Below are 23,619 nucleotides of genomic sequence, written 5' to 3'. Positions count from 1 at the left end.
CACTTACATAAATTATAATATTTGATATTAACAACATCCACATTCTTAAAAAATTAGCATCCACAACCACAAGAGCCACCAAATTAATATTCAAGAATTTTAATCTCTGAATTTAATATTCAAGATTCAACATAACAAAAATAATAAAATTAATTGTGACAATAACTTAGAAAGTAGTAAATAGGAAATATATATTTTATATAAATATAATATTAAGTTTGATTTTTTAGTTGATTTGGTCTAAAAGTATTTTAATTGAGAATCGATTAAATAATCTAATTAGATCAAACTTTATGAATCGATGGATCGAATAGACTAATTAGATCAAACTTTTTTATTTAAATTATTTTCAATTTGGTTGGGTTACTGGTCCGAAACAATAAAAAACTAAAAATTTAATTTAACATAATATTATGTCAATAATTAATTTAGAAGAATTATATTTATTTGTTTTATTATTATTATTATTATTATTATTTTGATATCTTAAAACACTTTTTGGCATTTATGACATTAATAATTAATAATGGATAATCTTTCAAAAAAAATAATTAATAATGGATAAGAAAAGGAGAAAAGAAAACGAAACCAACCCAAAAAAAAAAAAAATGCAACGAGAAAAAAGAGAGCAAAACGCAGGTGAGAAAGCTGCTCAGGTGAAGTCGAGCTATCACAATACGTAGTCAAAAATCAATCAAACAAATTAACAGTCTAAGAAAGAAGCTTCCTTCTGCTCTTCCTCGATTAAATTCCTTCGTCTTTTCAAAATCTCTCCAATTCTTCTACAGAAAACCCCAGAATTAAAGTAAAAATGCAAATCAGATCTCGAAAACCATAGCAACCAATCAACTCATCGGAGAAGGATTACAACCAGTATCAGATCCAAGCCATATAATAAAAAATGGCGAGAATATTTGAGTACTTCGTGGTGTGCGGGCTTGGCCCCGAGATTCGTACACTAGACGGGACGAAAGGGTACCACGGAACCGAGTACATGTATTTGCCATCTCTGCTTGACCAGTATCCGCCTCCCAATCATTCCCTCTATCCACCTCCTCCTCCTCAGCTCCCCACCGTAATGTCCCTTCAATTTCAATCATTTTAAATATTTTGAATTGCTTTTTCGAATGTTTGTGGTTTTGATGTTGAAACCTTATGTTTCCAGTGCGTCTTGCCTGCTGGCGTGGAGTTTTATTCATCAGGGTTTGATTCTAACGATCCCTCGACTTACCCGCGGAGCTATCCCATTGTTTTGACCGGTATGATAGTGTATCCTCTGTTGTTTTTATGTAATAATTTTTTTTTTTTGTATTTAGTGTCGCAAGGAAGAGGATTTTGTTTTCATGAAGTCGATTCTTATACTCATAATGAGAATTGATTGAGCTTAATGTAGGTTTTGCGTGATTGGAACTGCCCCTTTAGTATAATTTAGACAATGTGCTTGTCAAATGGTGCTGGCGGGTTCACTGGCCTTCTGCTTGCCTTGCCATTGGGCTTGATATAGATTGGAATTGCAACTTGGAGAGATTTTTGAAATTAATTATGTGAAATAGAGGAATGCAACAACTATCAGAGAAATGCTTGATAGCAATCCGTAGTTCAAATTCCTTTGTGGTCTGTTCTGACTATTTTCCCTTGTATAGCTATCTGCTTGTGTTGTTGCATGGTTAACAAGCAAGTCTAACAGTGGAAGAGTATGTCAGAACTCACAAGCTTTAATTTTCCTCTTCCACTTACATGATGAAGTGAAGGATCCAAAACCACTGATAGCTCTTCGAACTTGAGATGTGGAAGAGATCAAGTCCGAGTTTAGCAACAGATAGTTATTTGAAGTAAGGTGGAAACTGGAATGTTGCTGTACTTGATGAATACGTTTTATTTCCATAAATATTTTGCATTAGGACTTTCACAAGACCCATTCTTTGAACCTGGTCAACTGTGACTAATTGGTCAGCCTTTACTTAGCTTTAGTGTTATGTTTCATAATCAAGATATGCACCCTATCTTTAGAAGTTTTGATTTTGCAGTTCCCATAAGATCAGAATGCTCTAGGTTTGGCACCTTTGATCTTATGAAATTCTAGTTGTTGTCATGGAGGATATTGTCATCAGATTGAAGATGCTATCAATGTGAAAAAACTCTGCTGCGTTTATTAGTTGGGGACAGGCTTTAGCCTGGTTTAGAGGACTCCAGCTCTTGCATTGTTGCTGTTTTGCAGACTTAGCGGCTGACAACTTCTCTAAGATTCTTTTCATCTCATCACATGTAAATCTATTGCTTGCTATTTGATTGCCTCATGGTAGTGGCAAGTGAGTTTGGCATCAATCTTCTTTGTGATAGACAATGAATTTTATTGAATGATTGATTTGGCTAGGTAAATTAAGTATTTTACGGAGGATCAGGTGGATTCTTCACACTCAAAGAACAAATTGATAGTGGACTGCATGTAGAATGTTCCTATTCTGGCTTCCCAATCTGGCAGCATTTGAATTGTTTGCTGTTTCTGCAGCCTTTTTTATTTTTATTTTGCTTTTTCTAGATGGTAGATGACAACTTTCTTACACTTAAGGGTCTCTTGGTGTTTTTAAACCAGGCATCTATCTCCTTTGCAATTGATAATGGATATGGTTGTGGTTGGTTATTTGAACTTTAGCACCAAATGGAGGACTTCACCTATAATGTTCAAACTCTGTTCTGGAAATTAGGAATTAGTTCTATAATCATTTGGTGTGGAAAACATTAGGGAGAACTAGGGATTTGTAGGAGTTCTTTTCAATGAAGCAGTCCCTAGATAAACATTTCTTACCTGTTTAGAGAATTTTCTTTAACCATGACATGTTTCATGACATCACATTTGGGATTTGCTCGTTTCAGTTTGTTTATTTTATTCCGTTTTTATTACAATTCTATTTCATGTGAATGCGCTGTAAAGCTCAATGGCAATTGTTTATTTGTTTTGCTCCAAAACACCATTAACTTGTTTGTCGGTTTTGATGAATTATTTTCTGCAGAGGGAGATGGGTCAAAAATTTATGTCAGTTGCATCGCATTTAGGGATCCAGTTAGTGAGGATATTGCGGAAGCTTATCGTATACCCACAAACTCATTTGCTGACAAATGTATCTGTCTTGTTTCACGCTCACCTTGTTTTCGTGTTCTTCGGGATGCACTAGAAGAGCTATTTGCACTTTGCTTTTCCCCTATTGGTAGTAGGTGAGTTTTAATTTGTCATAAACACTAAATTGCTTGTGATTTTGTGGGATCAAAAACATCTTGTTTTGAAAACTTTAATTGTCTCCTTTTGTTTTTTTTTGCCTTAGTTGATTGAATAGGTGCCCATATCATGTCTTAAATGGTGTCTATATGTCAAAAATTTTAATAATGTTTGTGCTATACATGCTAAATTGGTATCTACATGGGAAAATTTAATGATGTAACTTATTTATCCATGAATCAAGCTAATGTAATCATATTTGATCTTAATTAAAATTTGAATGTATAAATAACCTAATTTTAGAACAGATAGATCACTTTTGAGAATAAATATTTTAGATTAAGAAATCTTCTTTGGATTTCTTATTTGTTTTCCTTATATTCCCATTTTCTTTTCTCTTTTTTGTTTGTTATCCTCAATTTTGGACTAAATGCCAGACTACACCAATCTGGCATCAATAGTTAGACTTGTGTCGGATGGCATTGGATCGGGCCATTTGGCACAAAATGAGCACCTTTTATACTGAAACCAGTGCAAGCATTATATTCAAAGCTATATACCATATTTGTGTTGTCCAGCCCTGGTTAGGGTTTTATGTGTTGCCAATCGGTATCAAATGTCAGATCTGAGCCAATCCCTGCTGAAGCACACATCTAATACCAGATCCACTTCCAACGTCAAGTTGATGCCAGGGTGCCAGATCCCGTGCTGTAATTTCAATCTCTGATGTTGATTGTGACTTGTGAGAACCTTATAATGGATGTGCCAAATGGCATAAATTGCTTGGTTGAAGATGCCTTTTCCCCTTTTTCCTTTTGCCCCATCTCTCTGTCCTCTTTTCCCCTCCTCCTTCCATCAGTCCTCCCATTGCTATTCTAGATTTTTTCTTCATTTTTGGCTTGACATGCAATTGCAGATTGTGAAACACGGACATATTATAACTTCAACTTTCAATGTTCATTTTTTATTTTTGTGATATATTGAGGGTTAATTATAGTTATTAATTAAAAAAAAAGTTTAAGGCCAATCTAATTTTAATTATCTTAATTTAAAATAAATGGATTAAAATTATGAATCTTTTTGCCATCTATGCACCAACATAGGGTTTTTTTAAGTTTGTGCTACGTAAGTGCTATTAAGGACCAACAACAGGGTTTTTTATGAGTCCTTAATTAACCCAAAATTATAGTTGAAGGGCCAAGGGCTGAATTGGATACAAGTATAACAGATCAGCTGCAAAATTATTGATTGTTCCAGCCCTTATTTTGGCTTTTCATGTTTTCAAGATGAGATCAATATTTTATACCTGTCTTTTTTTTTCTTAATGATTTAATACGTTTGAATAATATTACATGATCAATGGAGATATAGAAATCTGTGGTTTTCTTTTTAATGCATTTAATGTTGTCAGCTCTGTGACAATTTCAGCAAGCCATTGTGGGATATTATTGCATATATGGTCTCCAAAGTACCGTTGCCTACACCTGGGAAAGATCGGGTCTTGTTTGCTATTGACAGTTGCTTGCTTTCTGTGGAGGCTCCCCCGAAAGATGGTCTACCTCATGCAGATGTATGAGTTTCTGTTTCTTCTCTGATACGTTAGCTGCATGATAATGCATTTTTGCTGATTGTATTATTGAAGCTCTGTTTAGTTGATGCCTTTGCTATTTGCTATATATATATATATATTGCAAAAAATGAATAGAAAGGAAAAGCAAAAAAATAAAAAATGAAAAAAAAAACAAAAGGAAAATAGCAAAAGCATCAACTCGAGCAGAGCCTAAGAAATTATTTATGAACAGCAGAACATAAATAATAAAATAGCTGACATATATTTCACCGACTGCTGCAGATATCATTTCAGCCTTTGGTACAGTGCTTGGATGTTGACAACTTGATTAAATTTTTTACAGCTGTGTTACTTGAAAGGAGGATTTTGCTTCGATCTAACAAGTAATTTTCTAAATCTAGAGCAAAGGAAATTCTTTTGAGTTCCTGCTAAGTTGTAAATATTAGCACTTTTGATGGAACGGTTGTGAGCTTTTGCAAGCTGTTGTGTGAAACTGGCTATATCACTCATGACTTTTTGAAAGAAAATTATAGTTTCTGTTAATTTTTTGTTGATTTTCTTTAAATTGTTGTAATATTTTATTTTATTTCTGTTGGACAATGTGCTTTTTATGCAGTTTTTCTCTATTTAATGCTAGCATGTTAAATACACAAGCTTTTTGCAGTTTTAATTGTGGTTTTGAAATATCAAAGGGATATACTTTATTTCTACCATAGCTCATGGTACATCTCCTTGAGAGACCCTTTACTTTATACAAAAGCACTTTCAAAAGTTTCGTCAAATTGTTTTTATTTAGTTCCTGTTCAAACTTAGTGAAGTGATTTTCCCTGAAAAAAGAACCTTAGTCAAGTGATTAGTAACTCAGATCACGTCGTCTTAGAAACCATGTTTGTTAGGCCCAATTTGTTTGATGAGGCCTTATCTAATTGGTTACTTGCACCTAGGACTGATGTGGTTGCAGTGATAAAATGTATTTAAGGTTGCCGAGAGATGTTATTGACATTCAGATTGTCAGTATCTTCTTTGATGTTGATTTTTTTGTCACCATTTTCATCATAATCGAACAGGTGGTTATTGTCCTAATGTGTTTCCCTTGCTTTATTTGATTTCTGGCAGGTATTCACTTTTAACTCTAGTCTCAGAGGCCATATGCCATTTGATTTATCCATTTCGGTGGCAGGTAAGCTTTATACATTCAACTCACTGTTCTTTTAATTAATTAAAAACTGGTAGGTACTATCTGCTGTATGATGGATAAAATCACAGCTAACCTTTCATCGTTTCCCTTTTCATATATTTAGATAAGCCACTGCTGAGTGTTTTTTTTTTGTTTGAGTGATTTGTAAACTATAATCTAATTCATGAACTTTTTTTCGTGCTGAAGCATGTCTACATTCCATTACTGTTTTTCAGTGGAGTAGACTACATTGACGCTCCTACACCATACATGATGGGTCTCCATTCAGGTGTTGATACATCAAATCTTGTTATGGATGGTGTAAGTAGTTTGCATGAACTTCAGTATTTATTACGTTTGTGTTCTTTTTCACTGTTTTCTGTTTGTTTCTGTAGTATTTGTATATGATTTGTTATTGCATGCTGCTCTCAATTATTATTGTTGCTTCCCAATATTTCCCATCTTAACTCATTTCGTAAATGACCTTGCTGAACCCACAGTGGGGTGGGGTTTGGATTGAGATCCCAGTTTTGAACTGTAGCACTCTCCCTTGTATTAAAAAGGACAAATGACTTTGCAAAACACTTTGGAATTCATTTATTTCTGCTTGTTGAACGGGCAACAGGTATCTAAGACTTTTAGTCATTGTGGAAACAGCTAGCAGAGTACTCATTTCACAACTTTTGCTTGATTTTAGACTCACAGCATTGAAAAATACCATGATTGGGAGCTACGAAGCAAGTTTCTTTCTGTGATTCTGGGTCGTCTGGCTTCTTTTTAGTCAACAATTGCCTTATCTGTTTACAAATTAAGTCTATAATTTACATATCTGATTTTCAATTTATAAGATTTTGGATGTCAAGCTGAATATCAAAATCATGGGAGCTCGTCATTAGTTGTAATAATTAAATGGTTGCTTTTCGTTAAATTAATCCTTCTTGTAGATAACTACTTAACTGATTGATGGCAAAAGATATTGCATTATATAACATAGGATCACTCATATGTGTTTATACATATTCAGGATACATGAAGTGAAGTTATTTTATCTAAAGAATAATCCCTATTCACTTGCAATGAGAATTAAGGTGGCCAAGTTACCAATCTAGAAACTTCATGTATTTACCAAAAGCATGGTGATGGTGAATGTTTGATGTCTTATGCCTGAGAATATTTAGTGCTTTGTTTATCTCTCTCTCCTGGGAAATTTTCTTTTGTTCCAATGCAGCATAAATGGGGTAACTTAGAATTTCAGACACTCATCCCAACGTCATTTCCTTTTCTAGGCTTCTTTTTCAAGATCTTACAACGCCATACCTCTTCTTTCCTCTGCCCCTTCCCTTTCCATTTTATTTCTTAAAAAGGGGAAATCACAAAATGGAGCAATGTGGACCAAGTCCTTGTGGCACTTTGGATCCAGCTCCTATCTCTGGGATTATTTCTAGGCATTACTATACTCATAATATCATGTTTGCTCTCTATGCATCTATGAGATCCTGAAAATTAGAATATCTCAAGCAGATGATTTTCCATAAGATTTTTGAGCTTAAAAATTTGCTACCTAATATTTAGTAACTGATTTCAGTGTAGAATTTATCTTCTTGACATTGAAACTTTTAATTTTATATTTTAAGCTTCTTTTTCCCTTGACTTATGTTGTAGGTAGTTGTTGTGGATCTTGAGTTTAACCAAATCACCACGACAGAAGAAATACCACCAATTCCCGACCCAGAATTAAGTTTGTTGCGTGGTGAAATACTGAAATTGTTGTATCCAAATGTGGTGGGTATAGATCAGATGAAGGCTGATTTATGTGGTTCATCAGATCAAAATTTTAAAATCAGCAACAAGCCTTGGGGAGAGGATCATGACCTTCAGCTTAGGTGATACTTGGATGCCACATGAAATGTTATGAAGTATATATTACATTCCTATAGCAAGTATTCTATACTAAGTGCATTGACATATCTTGTTGTGAAGATTCTCTCATATTGTTTTCTTGACAAGATTGTAACCAGTTTCTATCTGTTTTCTCTGTTTTAAACTGCAAAAGTCTTGTTTTATGATATTTGGTTTGGATTGTTGCTTTTATGAAGTGGAGTGCATATGTTCATTTTTCATTCTCATTTTACTTGTAGAGGTGAAAAGGGGTACTATGGCAAGAAAAAGAGAAATATCAAATTACATTATTATCTTGGAAAAGTTATCCCATGCTGGTTATGCTTGATCTTATTATCTGAGCTTTCATGTATGTTGATTCAGACTGCATTATTAATGTTTGAAATTATCATGTGGCTCTCTTCTTTCTCTCTCTCTCTGTAGATGTGTGAATGACCACTATATATTTACTTAGTTAGCTATCTCCTTTATTGATACACATTATTTTTGCATGTACCTCAAACTCTGCCTTTGTAATTTGAGACAAAAACTGAATTGATGGCTTCTTTTTGGTAATGATTTCAGATAATTGACAAAATGAGAAAGATTTTCTGTGGCTGTATTCGTTTAAATCAATATTATTGAAGGAATAGTTGTATGGACTGCAACTTAAGACATTGCTTGAATAACATTAAGTTTCACCTTATGTACTGGCAAAAATTTTCTATCGGACATTTACGTGATTGCTTGAGCTATTCTTGTTTTGGAACATTACCTTCCTGGTGGAATGTAAGTATGACATCAACAGAAATAATTGCCCATGGTAATTTTTCTGTTGCTACAAAACTTTTTGTAGTTCATTTCTCTTAGTGGAGGACTGGCTTTAGGGTTTATTTTTAAGTAGGAATATTTGGAAGTTTGGCTTTATCTAAGGCTTTTATGTCTTGTATCTATAAGTCTTTGGTTGGTTAATTTTTTTGAGGAGCTGGTATTATGAATTATTGTGATTTGAATAGTTTGAGTATTGAGATATTTGCCTCTTGATTCTATCCCTACCTTTCCCAGTTGACTCTATTTCTCTCCAGGCATCTTCTGATTCTCACCATGTTTTTTGTTTTTGTTTTCTCTCTCTCTCTCTCTCTCTCTGTTCTGTATTTGAAAGCCAAGCTGTAAAAATTTATGATATGCATTTGATTAACCTTCTACGGAAATTTGGTTTTTATTGCTTATCTTGTATATGGTGCAATATTCAACTTGTGATTTAAGACTTCTTATTTACGTATCTGATTAATTTGAAGAATTAATTGTGTTAAGCAAATTGTTTGTATGCGCAGGTTCATATTCCTAAAGTTCTTTGCTTCAATCTTAGGTGGCTACCGCAATTTCATAGTACGAAAATTGGTCATTGATCTTGTATGAGTTTGGCATTTACTGTTTGGACCAACCTAACCTGAGTATCTTGGTTGAAATGATCTTTGTTAGGAAAACAATGCCACTCAGGCCTTCAACACTCAGGCATTTTTGAAGAAGCGGTCTCGGTCAACCAATCAGCCACCAGAGCCTGTGGTGATGCTATGTCTTCTTTCTTAAAATTATCTTTCATAAATGAATTTGTTAGTGATGGTTCAGTTCTGATGTATATTATGGTAGAAATTTCTTGTTTGCCTAATTTTTAAAGCATATTCCCTGGTTTTTACATCATTATTCTACTCTGTTAGTACATTTTTTTTAGGATTGTGTATACAAAGTCAATGCTCTTGATGTTGGGCAGTTTGAGGAGTTTGCTTAGGGTTCAGAAAGGGTTATGTTAGACATTTGGATTTTAAGGTTATGGCTGGGGTATAAAATACTGGTGAAGGTTTTAGTAGCAATTAGGGATTCATTTAGTTGAGATTTAATCTCAATACAGAGGCTCGAACTGAAGGATGCTTTACTGGAAGTTTTGGGCAGCAGCAGAACTTGGAGCAAGTTTATGGGTCCTGTTTTTATGCTGACTTGAGTAACTTGAGAACATTGTAGCAAGAGAGGAGGAGAAAAGAGCATTCTATACTTTTAGGCATTTATGCTTCAATAAACAAAGACATGAAAGTTATAGGTGTTTAGTAGACATCCATGCCTCAATAATTTCGCCAAAAAAAGCATGTGCTATAATATGAAGATTAGAAGGCATTTATTAAGACATCTAGGCTTCTACTGACCTACTAGACTAGTATTCCTAATCGATAACTAGTTTTTAAACAAGTGAATAACCAACTTGGGTTCGAAAATCTAATTTCTGAAATTCCTAAAACAAAATAAACTCAATCAAATTTTACCCCAGCTGCCGGATTTGCGTAAATTACAGTAATCCCTGTACATGACACAGCCAGAATTTATAAAACAAAATCCTAAATGGCTGGTACTGAAATTAAATTAATGAAAAAAACCAGTTTCTTCTTCCATAGCTGCATTCGCTCTTTTGTTAATTTAGGAATCTTTATTTTTGATTTTTCGTCAGTTTTCTGAAAATTTTCTCATCTCCTGTTGGTGCTGCTGTTGTTGTCTTCTTTTTTTCCCCCTTTTTTTGGGCAGATAGCACAATTTCTAGATTCTCACGGTTTCTTGGATTATCTGGAGAGAGGTATAGGTTCAGATGAGAACAATAATAACCTTCTTGACAAATTACAAGATGCCATAGGAAGAGGTCAAAATCCTCTTTCGATTATTTCTTCCACAATGGTGGAGCCTGAAATCATAACAATATCAGATCCAGATGTTGGAGTATCAGGTATATTTTTGTGAATCTTTGTCAAAGTTCTTGATTCATTCACATCAATCTTATTCAAAGTGACAAATACATGGGAGGATGTAAATAAATCAATGTTTCACTTGTTCTTATTTTCTTCAGGATCAGGTGCCAAGTATAGCTATGACAGGTTCCCTTCAACTGTTAGAACAGAAGAGGAAGAAGAAAAGAGAAAGCAGATTCTTGCTGCAGCGAATGGGGCTTTTGAATATTCAGGAAGGCAAACTCCAAGGTACATTATAAGTTGAGATATTTTGTGTACTTGCTCATACTTGTTAAACTTGTTCCTAACAAGTTCATTCTTGCTTTCCCAGTTCACCTTCTGTAAGTTCATTGGAGAGAGCTGTAAGTTCTATTCACTATCAGTCCTAGGTTTCATTAGTTTTTTTTTTTTTGTCAAGATAAGAATTGCTGTAAACGAATTCAAACTATCATTGTTTTGCAGGCAGAAAGAGAGCGCATGGTTTTGGACATTAAAGTTAAGTTGCAGGTATAAGTTCATGATCTTTTTTTCTTTTCAATTTGTTTTTTTAATACATTTTGTTTTCAATTCTTTCGCTTCATTTCATGTCTACGATTGATATTGGAGGATTGAAATTGCCTTTTGTTTGATTTAGTTCCTTCTATGAATGGTTCTGTACGTTATTGTGTCTTTGTTGACACGAAATTCAGCTAGTGGATTTGCTTGTATATGTAGGAGAGAAACTGGTTGTTGTTACAATATGAATGTGAAAAGAGAAAATTATTGCTTTGTATTATTTCTCAAACAAGATAAGAGATTTTGGTTGTTTCACGATGTCAACCTGAGGCTGAAATTGTTATAGTGGTCTTTTATTATTGTGTCTTTGTTGATATGAAGGCCAGTAGGAGGGTTTGCTTTCTATGTGTTGGAGAGAAACAGATTGTTCTTAAATATGAATTGCATAGAGAAAAATTATTGGTTGTTTTTTTCTTTCATCAAGTTGTAATTCTCTAAATAAGACAAAGAAAAAGATATTTTGCTTGGTTTCATAATGTCAAGTTGATACTACGTTGTTATAGTGGTACTTTTTGTCATTTTCTCTCTTAAATTTTGTGCTTTGCTTCTTTGGCAGGGATTATGGCTACGTCTTTTGAAATTGGGAGCAACAGAGGATCCGCTTTCATCATTTGAATATGGCACAATTCTGGGTATGTTTCCTAAAAGAGCTCAGTTCTAATTCTTACTTTAGGCTGACATCTTATGTCTGTAGTTGTAAATATTATCTGCTTCCATTAACAAGAATATGTGCTTTCATTTTGCAGCTTTGATTGAGTCTGATGCAGAGGGAATTGGTGGTAGTGGTTTTGTTGAGTGCATAAGGGAGCACATAAATTCAGTATGTATAGCTATTAGAATCATACCGTGATTAACTGTTTTAGTGCAGTAGTAACTTTATACTGGATTTCATGCTCAGGGATGGCATGGTCAGTTGACTGAAGAACAGTTTATAGCAGTGAAAGAATTGGTATGTAATGTAAATTGTGGCTGTACTTGGGGTTTTAAATAGTGGAGCTAGTAATTCATGTTTTACCATTTCATGTGACGGTTTTTCATTTTCAGTATTTAATGGTTTTAGAAATTTGAGTAATTTATGAATAATTAATATTACTTAAGTATTTTTGTTAATGAAGCAAATTATTCACCAACTTCTGATAGGCTGTTTTTTTTATTTTTTACTTTCTGCTCGGACATGTCTTTTGATGTTCATCTTGTAATAATGTTTTTCTTTTTCCTCCTTGTCCCCCAAATGTATTAATGCACAAATTCAGCTCAAAACAGCAATCAGTCGAGCAACTTCTCGAAATGATGTTTCGACTATTAGAGATGCCCTGGAAGTGTCTGCTGAGATGTATAAGAAAGATGCCAATAATGTTCCAGACTATGTCCAGCGTCATCTTATTTCTCTGTCTATATGGGAGGAGTTACGGTATGTATTACTGTGTACCACTCACTGGACTTATGTTTAATGGTCATTTTTTTCTCATTTAAGTAGGATTTGGTTTCTATAAATCAAAAGTTAGTCAGTTATGCCTTTGCATAAGGTTTACTTTTAGTGGTGGTACATTATTTCTGTCTTCCAAAATTTAGACTATTATTTGTTCCTTCAGTTGCCTTTGAGAACCTGTTTGCCCTTAGGGTTCTGTACAAAACATTGAAATCTTAGAAAGCAGCTGGATATTGTTTCAGGTTTTGGGAAGGATACTTTGACTATCTTATGGAGCAGTCTTCAAACAAGTATGTTAATAACTTTAGTATTTTTAAAATGTAATTTCTGAAATATTATTTGTTAATTCTATTATCTTGTGCATGAAATATAGTTATATTGTAGTAATCTTTTTTGAAATTTGGCTGCTCATCGAACCAGCTATGCTTTAGGATGAGGTTTTTGGCAGAAATCATAGTGGACTGATGTGCGTTGCAACTGTTGTTATGGTTTTACTGAGTTTCTTTTTAGTTCTTTTCACTTTTCAGCTGGATTTTAACTTGTTATATGTGTTATTCCATTCAATGGTTTCTTCAACCAACTTGACATGATCAGGTCTATAATTGCAACTTAATCTGAGATAATTACACTACTAGTTACCAATGCTGGTGTCTTTTGTTGGTTGAAACATGCTGAAACTCTGCTTATTGTTGAGTTATGGCTAGATGAGTCTGCCTACCCCAATATCTTGGTAAATCTGTTGGGGTGCATTTTAGTAAATCTAAATCTCTTGCCTGCAGTTTGTCCCATTTAATTCTCAATACAAATGCCAATGGATGATAGGGTTTCAAAGGGAGAAGGGATGATCCAAGAAATATGGAAAGAAGTTCCCTGGGTGGTGCGGAGCAAAATTGTTTTGGCCTTCAAAAAGGGTCCAATCTTGAACATATAGAAATGACAGATGAAAAACTTAGAGATCAAAGAAATAGATTGAATAATTGTTGCTACTCTACTTTCCTTGCTGGCTTTCTCTGATTTAAGTTCATCACATAAGATCTATCACACTGGTGGATTTTTACAGCAAGCATGGAATCTCATGTTGTGCTAGGAGAAGTCAACACAGTAGAAGTTAGTTCTGGGATAAACCACTGAAAATTTGGGTTTAATTCTATCGCATAAATCTGAAAAATATGATAAGATAGCCACTAACCTGACATTAAGAGTCTATTTCCAATAGGGTTGCTGTAGCCCTACAATCAGTCCTTGATCTCTTTGCAATCTAATTTAATCTAAACTGTCCAAGCTCATTAAAAGTTACATGCAATTGCTTTTTTGTCAAGAACAGTTACATGCTAAACTGTCCCAGATGAATTTCTGGGTTCTTTTCCTTCTCTCTTTTCTTTTCAATTATTGTTCTTTATCCTTCCCAGACAGAAAATTCTAGCCAATCGGTTTTATTTTTCTGGCACATTCAATTTCACTGAACCTCTCTCTTTCCCAAGTGAAAGTGGAAACTATTGCTTATCTATTGTGGTTGTTGTTTTTTATTTTATTTTCAGATCTGCCAATTATGCAACTATGGTGACAGCACAGCTAATTGTATTGGCTTCGCACATGGTAGTTTGTTTCATAATTTATAATCTTCTTCTACCACTTATATGTATTTTATTGTTTGTTTTCAAATCTGTAAGCATTAATCATATTTCCTGTTATCTTGAAGGCGGGCCTGGGACTTGCTGATAATGATGGCTGGTACATGATTGAAACTATAGCAGAGAGATACAATATTGGATATAAGTTGCTCGTAAGTAAATCTTCCACACTGCAGTATGTTATTATGATTGACAATAAAGTACAATGTTTATAGAAGTGTCTTGGCCTTCGTTTTTCTTCTAACTTTCAACAACATATGTATGCTTCGGGATTATCTCTGCAGCCTGATTGATTAATTTTTGATGTATTGCTTGATCTAAGGATTCTTTCTGTTTTAAGTTTCTAACTGGTTCTCATGTCATTTATTACCATTCAAGTAATGAATATTGGATGTTCCTTGACAAAGGAATCTATCTGCTTTGGATTTTTTAGAAGTGTTCTGAAAAGATGAGAACTTTTTTTTTTTTAGCCAAAGATAGGGACAACACTAAGCATCTGAGATGCTGATTAAGCTACAAGTTGAAAACAATTAAAATCTGCATAAGCTAAGCCAAGGGTTGTAAATTTAAGAATTCACTATGTTCACTTCTATATATGATATGAAAAAAGGATGAGGAATATTTGAACTGTCCCAGATATAGGTTCATCAATCAGGTTAATGGCAGAAATTGTACTTGAATTTATAACTTCATGTTTAATTTGGGTACCTGAACTGAGCATTTGTTTAATGTGGTGCTTAAACTATTACATCTGTTTAATTTGCTAACTTAACTCACACTATTAGTTATAGATGATGGTGTAGTTTTCTATCAATAATATTTACATGTTACTTATGTGGAAAATATTTTTGATAACCTGAACTTAAATGCCTGCATTTTAACCCTTTTTTATTAAGAAAATTAGTTGCTTCAGTTTGTTTTTTTCTCCCCTTTTCTTCATTCTTCCTCCAGGTTTTAGAAAACCCATCAGCCTCTATTTAACATACTTGCTGTTTTTTTTCTCATCAACAATGTTTACAGCAGATTTCGACACTGTTTTCCTCTCTCACTCCCTTTTCTTTTCCTCTTTCACCTTGTTTGGTCTTCTTCTCTAAACCCTTGGCTCACACTTTCTTCTCTGGACCCACACCCTGTTCTTTAGCATCAGGTATTTTGGCTTTCCCCTATTCTAGTTCCAAAGGCTCTATTAATTTGCTGACAGCTCCTGGATAAGAGGCTGCATTTATGGAGGCATATATAGAAAGTGATAGTGAACATGACTTGTTTAATACTTCTCTCTCCTTCATGCAGCCTTGCCCTCTCACTCCATTCTTCCTGGTTCATTGTCAATTTCATTTTTCATGCCTTGAACATGATGTTCATTTTATTTGGTTAATTTGATTTTAATTCAATTTGGCAAGCACCTTTTTAATCTTCTATTGATACTGTTATTTGGGGATACTAATGTAAGAAATTATGCTTTAACATTTAATAGCAAGATTGCAATTTTTATTTTGTTGTTGACGTAGTTATTTACCCTCTCATTCCTTGAATAGTCAATCTGTAAATATCCCTTTTTTATTTAAAGTATATGAATGCAGTGTCAGTATTTGGACCTTTATTGTCATTTATTGTCTTTTCTTTAAGTTGGGCTTTTGAGCTTTCAACTTATTATCTCGAAGTTGAATTTTGTACAAGCTACAAGTCTGTTCTTTTGCTCAAATGTGATTTTTTTTCTTTCTCATTTGTGTCCTCCATAGTTTTGGTAGTCTATGTAGCTCAGAAATCATCCCATAGGACCTCTGCTTTTATACAAACATACACACTGGTAATTGTAATTTATATCCACATAATTGACGTGCATTGCAATTTAATTTGGTGAAAAACACATCATCAACTTTAACTAATGGTGTCAGTTAAATGAGTATATTTCTATATTGCACAAAAAAAAAAAAAGGCTCAACCACCTTTGACGTTATAGTTAGGTACCATTTATGTACTGTTGGTCCTTTTCTGTACATGTACCTTTGGTGAAACCTAGTCACCTGTCTCATTGCTTAGTATGTATGGATGCATTTAAATATCTTTTATCATCCCATTCAAAACTCATGTTTCTTTAAAGGTAAATTTTAGCATATCTAAGTTGGCTGTTGGTAATGGAAGTGAACTGGTTTTCCTTCATTTGTTGATTGGTTTGGTTATGTGATTAAGAAGTAGGAGAAATATTTGTGCAAGATCCTGTTTATATGATTACGGAATGCACTTCCATTAAGCTTGCAAGCTCAGCCACACAAAGAATAATTTAATCTACTCTGACATGTTGGAATTCATTTTAAACGGAATATTCATCCTAGTCATCCTGTCCTTCCTTTTTTAACATCTCTCTCTCTCTCTCTCCAGTATGAAGCACTTTATTTATGTTGAAGCTGATGCTCATGACTAGTAATCATTTTGTTCAATATTCCTGGCCGTCTTGTCCACACAGCTTCTGCTTTCAATTCATGAATATAATTTCTGAATCGATTGTTCCCCCAATATGCTTCAGATAAAACTTAGAGGACTTTTGTCACATATCCAGCAACTTCGTATCAATTACTGGGGCATCTCATCTGTGAAGTCACAATCACTATTGCCTCCTGGATTGTCATCCCCGCGCCCAAAGGATGCCGCAGATGAGAATCAACAACCTGCAGAGGCTTCTGGTGTTGGAAGGAGCTGGGTGCAGAGCATGTTCAGCAGGGATACAGCATCAAGAGCAAACTCTTTTAGTCGTGTTCGTAAATCTACTTCTGATGGTGGGGCTTCAGGTATATCTTTTGTTAGCATTAGATGCTTGGAATGTTTAATATTTAGGCCATGCACCCTAGATTTTCATGGTTTATTATCTTTTAACTGCATCAGAGAATGGGAATCCGAGCAAACAAGATTTGTCTGCTGCTGGGCAGAAGAAAATGCAAACCAATGTTCGCATATTGAGGGGTCATACTGGTGCTGTTACTGCTTTGCATTGTGTAACAAGAAGAGAGGTGTGGGATCTGGTGGGTGATCGTGAAGATGCAGGTTTCTTTATTAGTGGGAGCACTGACTGTTCGGTGAGTTACCATATCATGTTATTTTTTTCATGCACATAATTAGAGTGCTACATTGCCTGTTCAATGTTATTGATCTTGTTTTTGCCTTTAAATGGCTTGAGTTTCTTGTGGAAAGCAACAAGTAGGGAGTCCCTCCAATTTTTCCTTTTTTTTTTTTGGCTTTGTTATATTTTCCTCTTCTGGCTATTTTTTGCCTATCTAACGGCTATTTCCTGAAAGAAGAGGAAAAAAGATCAAACTTTGGCTGGTTTAGTTTTCAAATGATAGGAGAAGTTATTATATTGTTTGTTCAGGTCTTCGGTTATGTTTCTCAAAGAGAAATCTTTTGTCAAGCTAACACTCTTTGATTGTTCTGTTCTTGAATCGTGTTCAGATGAAGAGGAACCTCTAGGTGTTTTTGTACTGTCAAATGGTCATTGATTGGTATTTCAGCTGGCCAGAATCACTAGACAACATTTGGGTTCTTAGACCTTCACACCAAATATTGGTTGCTTTTATTGCCTGTAAACTCCATCAGATTCACATCTGTATGCTAGTTGCTTTTCTCACTTTCAAAATCCGATTATGACATTTGACATGTCTAGTACAGAGATGTCTACTGTATCTAAAATTGTATTCAATAATTAACTATCATTGCTTGTGTAATGGAATGGAATCTTTGTGTTTCTTGTTTGTCCTCCATAAAATCTTGGTTCATTGAATGGTGCATATAATTATGATTGTTCAGTATCATAAGTTCAGTGGACATCCTGAAGCATTTAATTCTACATGCATTAAAATTTTGAGTTGATTGTTTTTTTTTTTTTGTGGAGAAAGTTTCAATTGGATATGTAAATCTTCCAGGTTAAAATTTGGGATCCTAGTCTTCGCGGTTCTGAACTTCGCACAACCTTGAAAGGACATACAAGGTCTCTGTGATGGAATATTTAAACCCTTTTGTTGGTTGTGCTTCTTGTTGCAATGTTCCTTTGGTTGTTAAATTTATATTCTTGTTCATATTATTTGATTTAACAGTTTCCGTAACTCTTTCTCCATGCAGAACCATCCGTGCCATTAGTTCTGACAGAGGAAAAGTTGTATCTGGTTCTGACGATCAGTCTGTTATTGTATGGGACAAGCAAACATCCCAGTTACTAGAGGAGCTAAAGGGTCATGATGCACAGGTTTGCTTGTTCATAACATTCTGGATTGCAAACTGGGTATACGACTGGAATGTTCCTTTTCTAATATGTGTAAATGGTGAATACAGCTTTTGCTGCACCTGTTGGCATTGTAGAAGATATATCTGCATATTTATAGAACAATGCCAATTATTATCAGCATTATGTTAATCATAATGTAGGACATCTTAACTTTTTACCTTGATGGTAGTATCAGTAGGTTTTGAACCAGTCAAGGATTTGCTCGGTTATCTGAGAATGTTGCATAATAGAGTTCCAATTATTTATATATTATGTTTGGAAAGAAAGGAAGTGCTATTTTCCTGATAAAGTGGGTCCATAATTGCGGCTTTATAAAATGATTTCTGTTGTTGTAGCTCACTAATGTGTACAACATTGATTATCATTGACTGTTTAAAATACTCAGAATGTAAAAATGAAGAAGGGGAAGGGGGTGGGGGAAGGGTTGGTCAGGGGAGGAAGACATTGACGTAGCTTTGGAAAGAAATGAAAGGAAAAAAGGGGTTTTTCTTTAAGCATAAGACCTTTCCTTTTCACTCTGGTTTCTTAGCATTCTCTTTTTTTAAACCAAATCTGTATTTTTATCAATGCTCAGTAAAGTCAGGAATATGGCGTACAAGTGTGGACATGCTTTTGTAATTATATATATACACATTTGAGGAATAATCTATAATCAAAGTTGAAGGAACCTCTCTGCAGCTGTATGTTTTTGTTACCTTTTGTTAGAATTATTTATTGCACTTTTTGGATTACTAATCATGTTTTAAACTATTATCTACTACATGTGATACTTGCCCTATAGAGATGTCTTTTTTATCATGGATAAGCAAGCTGCTCAGCATATTTATTCCGCTTCTCATGAGTAGGGATCATTTCTATGCAGTGTTTTGTGGCTCTTATGTTCTGGTGCAAAATTTTATTCTCAGTTGCTTTCCTGTCAACCTCTTTGGAAAGCTTTTGTTTTCTTATTTTATTAATTATTTTTTACTTTTAGTAGTTCCTAATTCTAAATGCTTTTTCTTTGGTGATGTATTAAAAAGAGATACAATCTCAGCTGTTTGTCCTTTTCTTGAATGTACATGAATTAGATGATTGAATCACAAGATCCCTGTTTTTCTTACTGTAGGTCAGCTGTGTGCAGATGCTGTCAGGTGAACGTGTCCTAACATCTGCTCATGATGGAACTGTGAAGATGTGGGATGTCCGAACTGATACTTGTGTGGCAACAGTTGGTCGCTGTTCTAGTGCAGTTTTATGCATGGAGTATGATGACTCCACTGGCATCTTGGCTGCTGCTGGCAGAGATGCGTATGTACCAGAACACTTGCAATGCTCCTGTAGATTATAAAATTAGATTTATGGCTTGTTGCCTTGAAATTAATCTGATGAATCCTTCGCATTGTAGGGTAGCAAACATCTGGGACATCCGTGCTGGTAGGCAGATGCACAAGCTTCTAGGGCATACAAAGTGGATACGGTTAGCAAAGAAATGCAGAATTTTTTAATTTTTTGGTTCATTGGTGTGTGTGTGTGTGTGAAAACCTTGGAAGGAACAGTGTTCATGTGTCAGTTATGCAGGTCAATTAGAATGGATGGGGACACTATGGTCACGGGTAGTGATGATTGGACTGCTAGAGTTTGGTCTGTTTCCCGGGGAACATGTGATGCTGTTCTTGCCTGTCATGCTGGCCCACTGCTTTGTGTCGAATATTCAGCATCAGACAAAGGAATAATAACTGGTTGGCTCTGAGTCTGTTGTGTCTTTACTGTAACCTTTACATGTTTTGGTGCATTTTTATAAATATGAATGAATTGTAGCAACAATTTTATCTCTAGGGCAGGAAAAAGAATAGAATATAGTAATAATATTTTGAAAAATATTCTCTCAGGTTCGGCGGATGGGCTGCTCCGATTTTGGGAAAATGAGGAGGGTAAGTGCAATAATCAAATTCTGAGCATTATTCAAGTTTCTTTTAGGTTTGCTTTTATCCAACCTGGTTAAGTCAATTGCTGAAGATTTAATCTAAAACTAGTTTGACTCTTCATTGTGCTTGTTGATGATAATTATTTGATAGTTATCTCCTTAATTCGTCTTTTACTGTCAATAATGCTACTAGTTCTATTTTGTTATGCATGCAGGGGGTATAAAATGCGTGAAGAATGTAACTATTCATAGTGCTGCTATCTTATCTATAAATGCTGGAGACCACTGGCTAGGAATTGGAGCAGCTGACAATTCTATGTCTCTCTTCCATCGGCCTCAAGAGAGACTTGGTAGCTTCTCTAACACTGGATCAAAAATGTCTGGGTGGCAACTTTATCGGACCCCACAAAAGACCAGTGCTGTGGTATGCTTATTTTTCCCTGCACTTGTATGGTTCTTGGTTGCTTTTTCTTGTGCATTTCTTTATTGTTTTTAAGTAATTATGTTAGCACTCACATATACACAAAAGCACATAAAATAGAGTCAGAAAATAGCCCCTGATTGGGATCTTCCTGATGGGGGTTGTTGTGTCCTTGTCATCTCATGCCTGTGTCTTGTGGTTTATAGCCGTGCTTCCAGATATTAAAGGAAGAAAGATAGAAGAGAGGAATGGAAAATGGTAAATTATATCCTTCAACTATAGTTTAGACTTAAAAGAGGGGACAAGAGAGATAGCATTGAACGGATCTTCCATAATCCTTCAATGTGGAGCTATAAGGCTCACCCAAACTCCTAACCAAGATCAATTTAAATGTCTTAAAAACTGTATTTGTTTCACATATATGCTTTTTGTTGTTGCTTGCTGAGTGTATGTTGAGGTAGTTTAATAATTCCCAAAGTCTTCAACAAGCAGTTTCGATTTTCTCTACTTTCAGTGGCTATAAGGTCAAAAACTATGTTAGTTGAGATTTGATACGTTTTTGCTGGTTTGATTCTGGCCTCTTTTGTGGTAACCAGGTGAGATGTGTGGCTTCAGACCTGGAAAGGAAAAGGATATGCAGTGGCGGCCGTAATGGAATTCTTAGGCTTTGGGAAGCGACGATCAACATCTAAGTTTCTTCCCATATTTGTGTGTTTGTGACTGCCTGATTGTTAGAGGTAATGAAAGCAGAGGCTGTGATGGCCACGGTCAAACCTTTTGCAAGAAAAGTTTTCTTGGCTGATCTTCCGGCTTGTACCTGTGTTCATTTGTAATCATATCATGTATGAGTTTTTTTTATTGATCCTTGTTTGGTCTCTGGGCGGCTGTCTTGATTTGTTTGGTTCGTCAATGCATGCCAAAGGTGTCTGTACTTCCAACAGTTTTGTACATAAATTCCTGCTAGAAAAATTTTTGTTTGATGTTTATTATATTTTTAAAGTATTATTTTGCATTTTTTTATTATTGATATTTTAATTTTTTAAAAAAAAAATTTAAATTTTTGTTTGATGTTTATTATTATTTTTAAATTATTTATGTATTTTGTAGGTATGTATATGATTGTTTTGAATAATTTTTATTAAAAATATGTTTTTTCATAAAATATTATTAAGATTTATTCAATTTGTAAATTTTGACTGTATTAAATGATTTTTTTAAAAATTATTTTATCTTAATTCTAATAATATTGAATAATTTATAAATTATGATTAGCACAAATTTTCAATTGAATTATTAATTGTCTTATATATCATTATATTTTATTTATAAAAAAATTAACCTTACACTTCGAAAACATTTTATATATAATTATTATGTACAAATAAATATAAAACAAGTATATACGTGCAACACACGTGATGATAAATACTAGAAAAAAGTGATAAAAGTATAAAGGTAATAAAAAAGTCTCAATAAGAAAAGAAATAATTAAAACCCAAATATTAAGAGAGGTAGTGAAAGAAAATGATCTCCAGTCTAGTTGATACCAAAAAAAAAAAAGTATAATAATTAGTATATTTGAATCAAAACGTGCTAATTATTTTGAAATATGGGATCAATGTGAAAGTCTGCTACTATTTTAATAGGAAAATGATGATAAAATCATAAAGTTGTGCATTAAGTAAAATTTTTAATAAAACAAATAAGTGATAAGGGATTGTTTATCATAAGAGACTTGGCCCAAAAAAAAAAAAAAACCCAAATTAACAAATGAATTATTTTCATTCCTCTCAATTCAAACTAATTCCTTAACCAAAAAAGGATTAATTGATCTGGCTTGCTTTGATTGATAAAGCTCACAAAAAAGGATAAACTTTTTCGAAGCCAGGAAAGTCTTAGACACCATTTTAAAATTTCAGACTTATAGACTAAAATGTACCTGTATATGAATTTAACATTATAATTAAAAGTGAGGTGTTTAGTGCTAAAAATGATCATAAATTATTGATTAATTTGTAATCAAATATATATCTCTAAAACCTAAATCAATTTACAAGTTTAACATACGAAGAGCATTATTACATGCATTGATTTTTTTTTTTTTTTTATTGAGAAGAAAATGATGGAATTTCATTACCATCATAAATTTACAAAAACCACCCTTCCATTCGGTGGTGTGCATAACTAAGTAGGAGGGACAGAGATCCTCCTTTTTTTTTTTTTTTTGGATTGGTACAGAGATCCTTTTTTTAATCAGTCTGCCCTTATGGTAATTTATAAAGAACAAAGGCCATGGTTGCACTCGAGATCACTCTGCATAAAACGTAACCTCCCTACCCGGTATATTACATTAGGAGTCAGTCCTGAAGATCCTCTCAAAATCATCCCCCTCCAACCATCTTTCGCTACACAAAACGCAAAAACCAAAGCAAAACAATATTCATAAGTAAAAATAAAAATTTTAATCTCGTAGTACTTATTTCAGTCGTCAATGACGGTATTTATATATCAATTATACGTTCATTTAAGATTTTACAATCAAGTTCGAATTCAAAAATAAAAAAAAAATAACAATAAGATGTTTCGTAATTTTATTATTATTATTATTACTTTTGAAGTGAGAATTTTTTTATTACCTCGAATCAGGTTTTGCTTTTACTAGTAGAAAGCTGAGGAGACATAAAGAGAAACACTAATCAATGTCATATATCAATCACAACAAATGTATTGCAAAGAAACGAGGGTTCAAGAAGATGAGAGACCTGTAGTTTGAGGGCCTTCAGTCGCAAATTGAGAGCTT

General features: G+C 34.0%; 1 protein-coding gene across 1 annotated transcript; it reads left to right on the top strand.

Moving 5' to 3' along the window:
• On the top strand, nt 593-21,810 carry LOC18604089 (DENN domain and WD repeat-containing protein SCD1). Its single transcript, XM_018118077.1, has 31 exons — nt 593-1,075; nt 1,166-1,259; nt 3,012-3,213; nt 4,643-4,784; nt 5,067-5,167; nt 5,901-5,964; nt 6,169-6,282; nt 7,624-7,844; nt 9,174-9,228; nt 9,322-9,405; nt 10,411-10,606; nt 10,727-10,856; nt 10,939-10,969; nt 11,070-11,114; nt 11,719-11,794; nt 11,909-11,982; nt 12,061-12,111; nt 12,416-12,573; nt 12,834-12,881; nt 14,130-14,187; nt 14,291-14,374; nt 16,747-17,008; nt 17,103-17,293; nt 18,137-18,201; nt 18,333-18,456; nt 19,601-19,782; nt 19,880-19,951; nt 20,053-20,213; nt 20,364-20,405; nt 20,614-20,822; nt 21,416-21,810. The coding sequence occupies exons 1-31, from the start codon at nt 902-904 to the stop codon at nt 21,509-21,511; spliced, it is 3,606 nt and encodes a 1,201-aa protein (XP_017973566.1). The 5' UTR covers nt 593-901; the 3' UTR covers nt 21,512-21,810.

Source organism: Theobroma cacao, chromosome 3, assembly GCF_000208745.1.
Source record: "Theobroma cacao cultivar B97-61/B2 chromosome 3, Criollo_cocoa_genome_V2, whole genome shotgun sequence".
In the NCBI taxonomy this organism is placed as follows: Eukaryota; Viridiplantae; Streptophyta; class Magnoliopsida; order Malvales; family Malvaceae; genus Theobroma; species Theobroma cacao.
Note: the sequence above shows the minus strand (reverse complement) of the source record. Positions and strands in the feature narration are given on the sequence as shown.

Coding starts and splice junctions, on each gene's coding strand:
- LOC18604089 (XM_018118077.1), top strand. CDS start 902: ATGGCGAGAATATTTGAGTACTTCGTGGTGTGCGGGCTTGGCCCCGAG. Junction 11,115..11,718: donor ACATTAAAGTTAAGTTGCAG/GTATAAGTTCAT, acceptor CTTCTTTGGCAG/GGATTATGGCTACGTCTTTT. Junction 12,574..12,833: donor TCTATATGGGAGGAGTTACG/GTATGTATTACT, acceptor ATATTGTTTCAG/GTTTTGGGAAGGATACTTTG.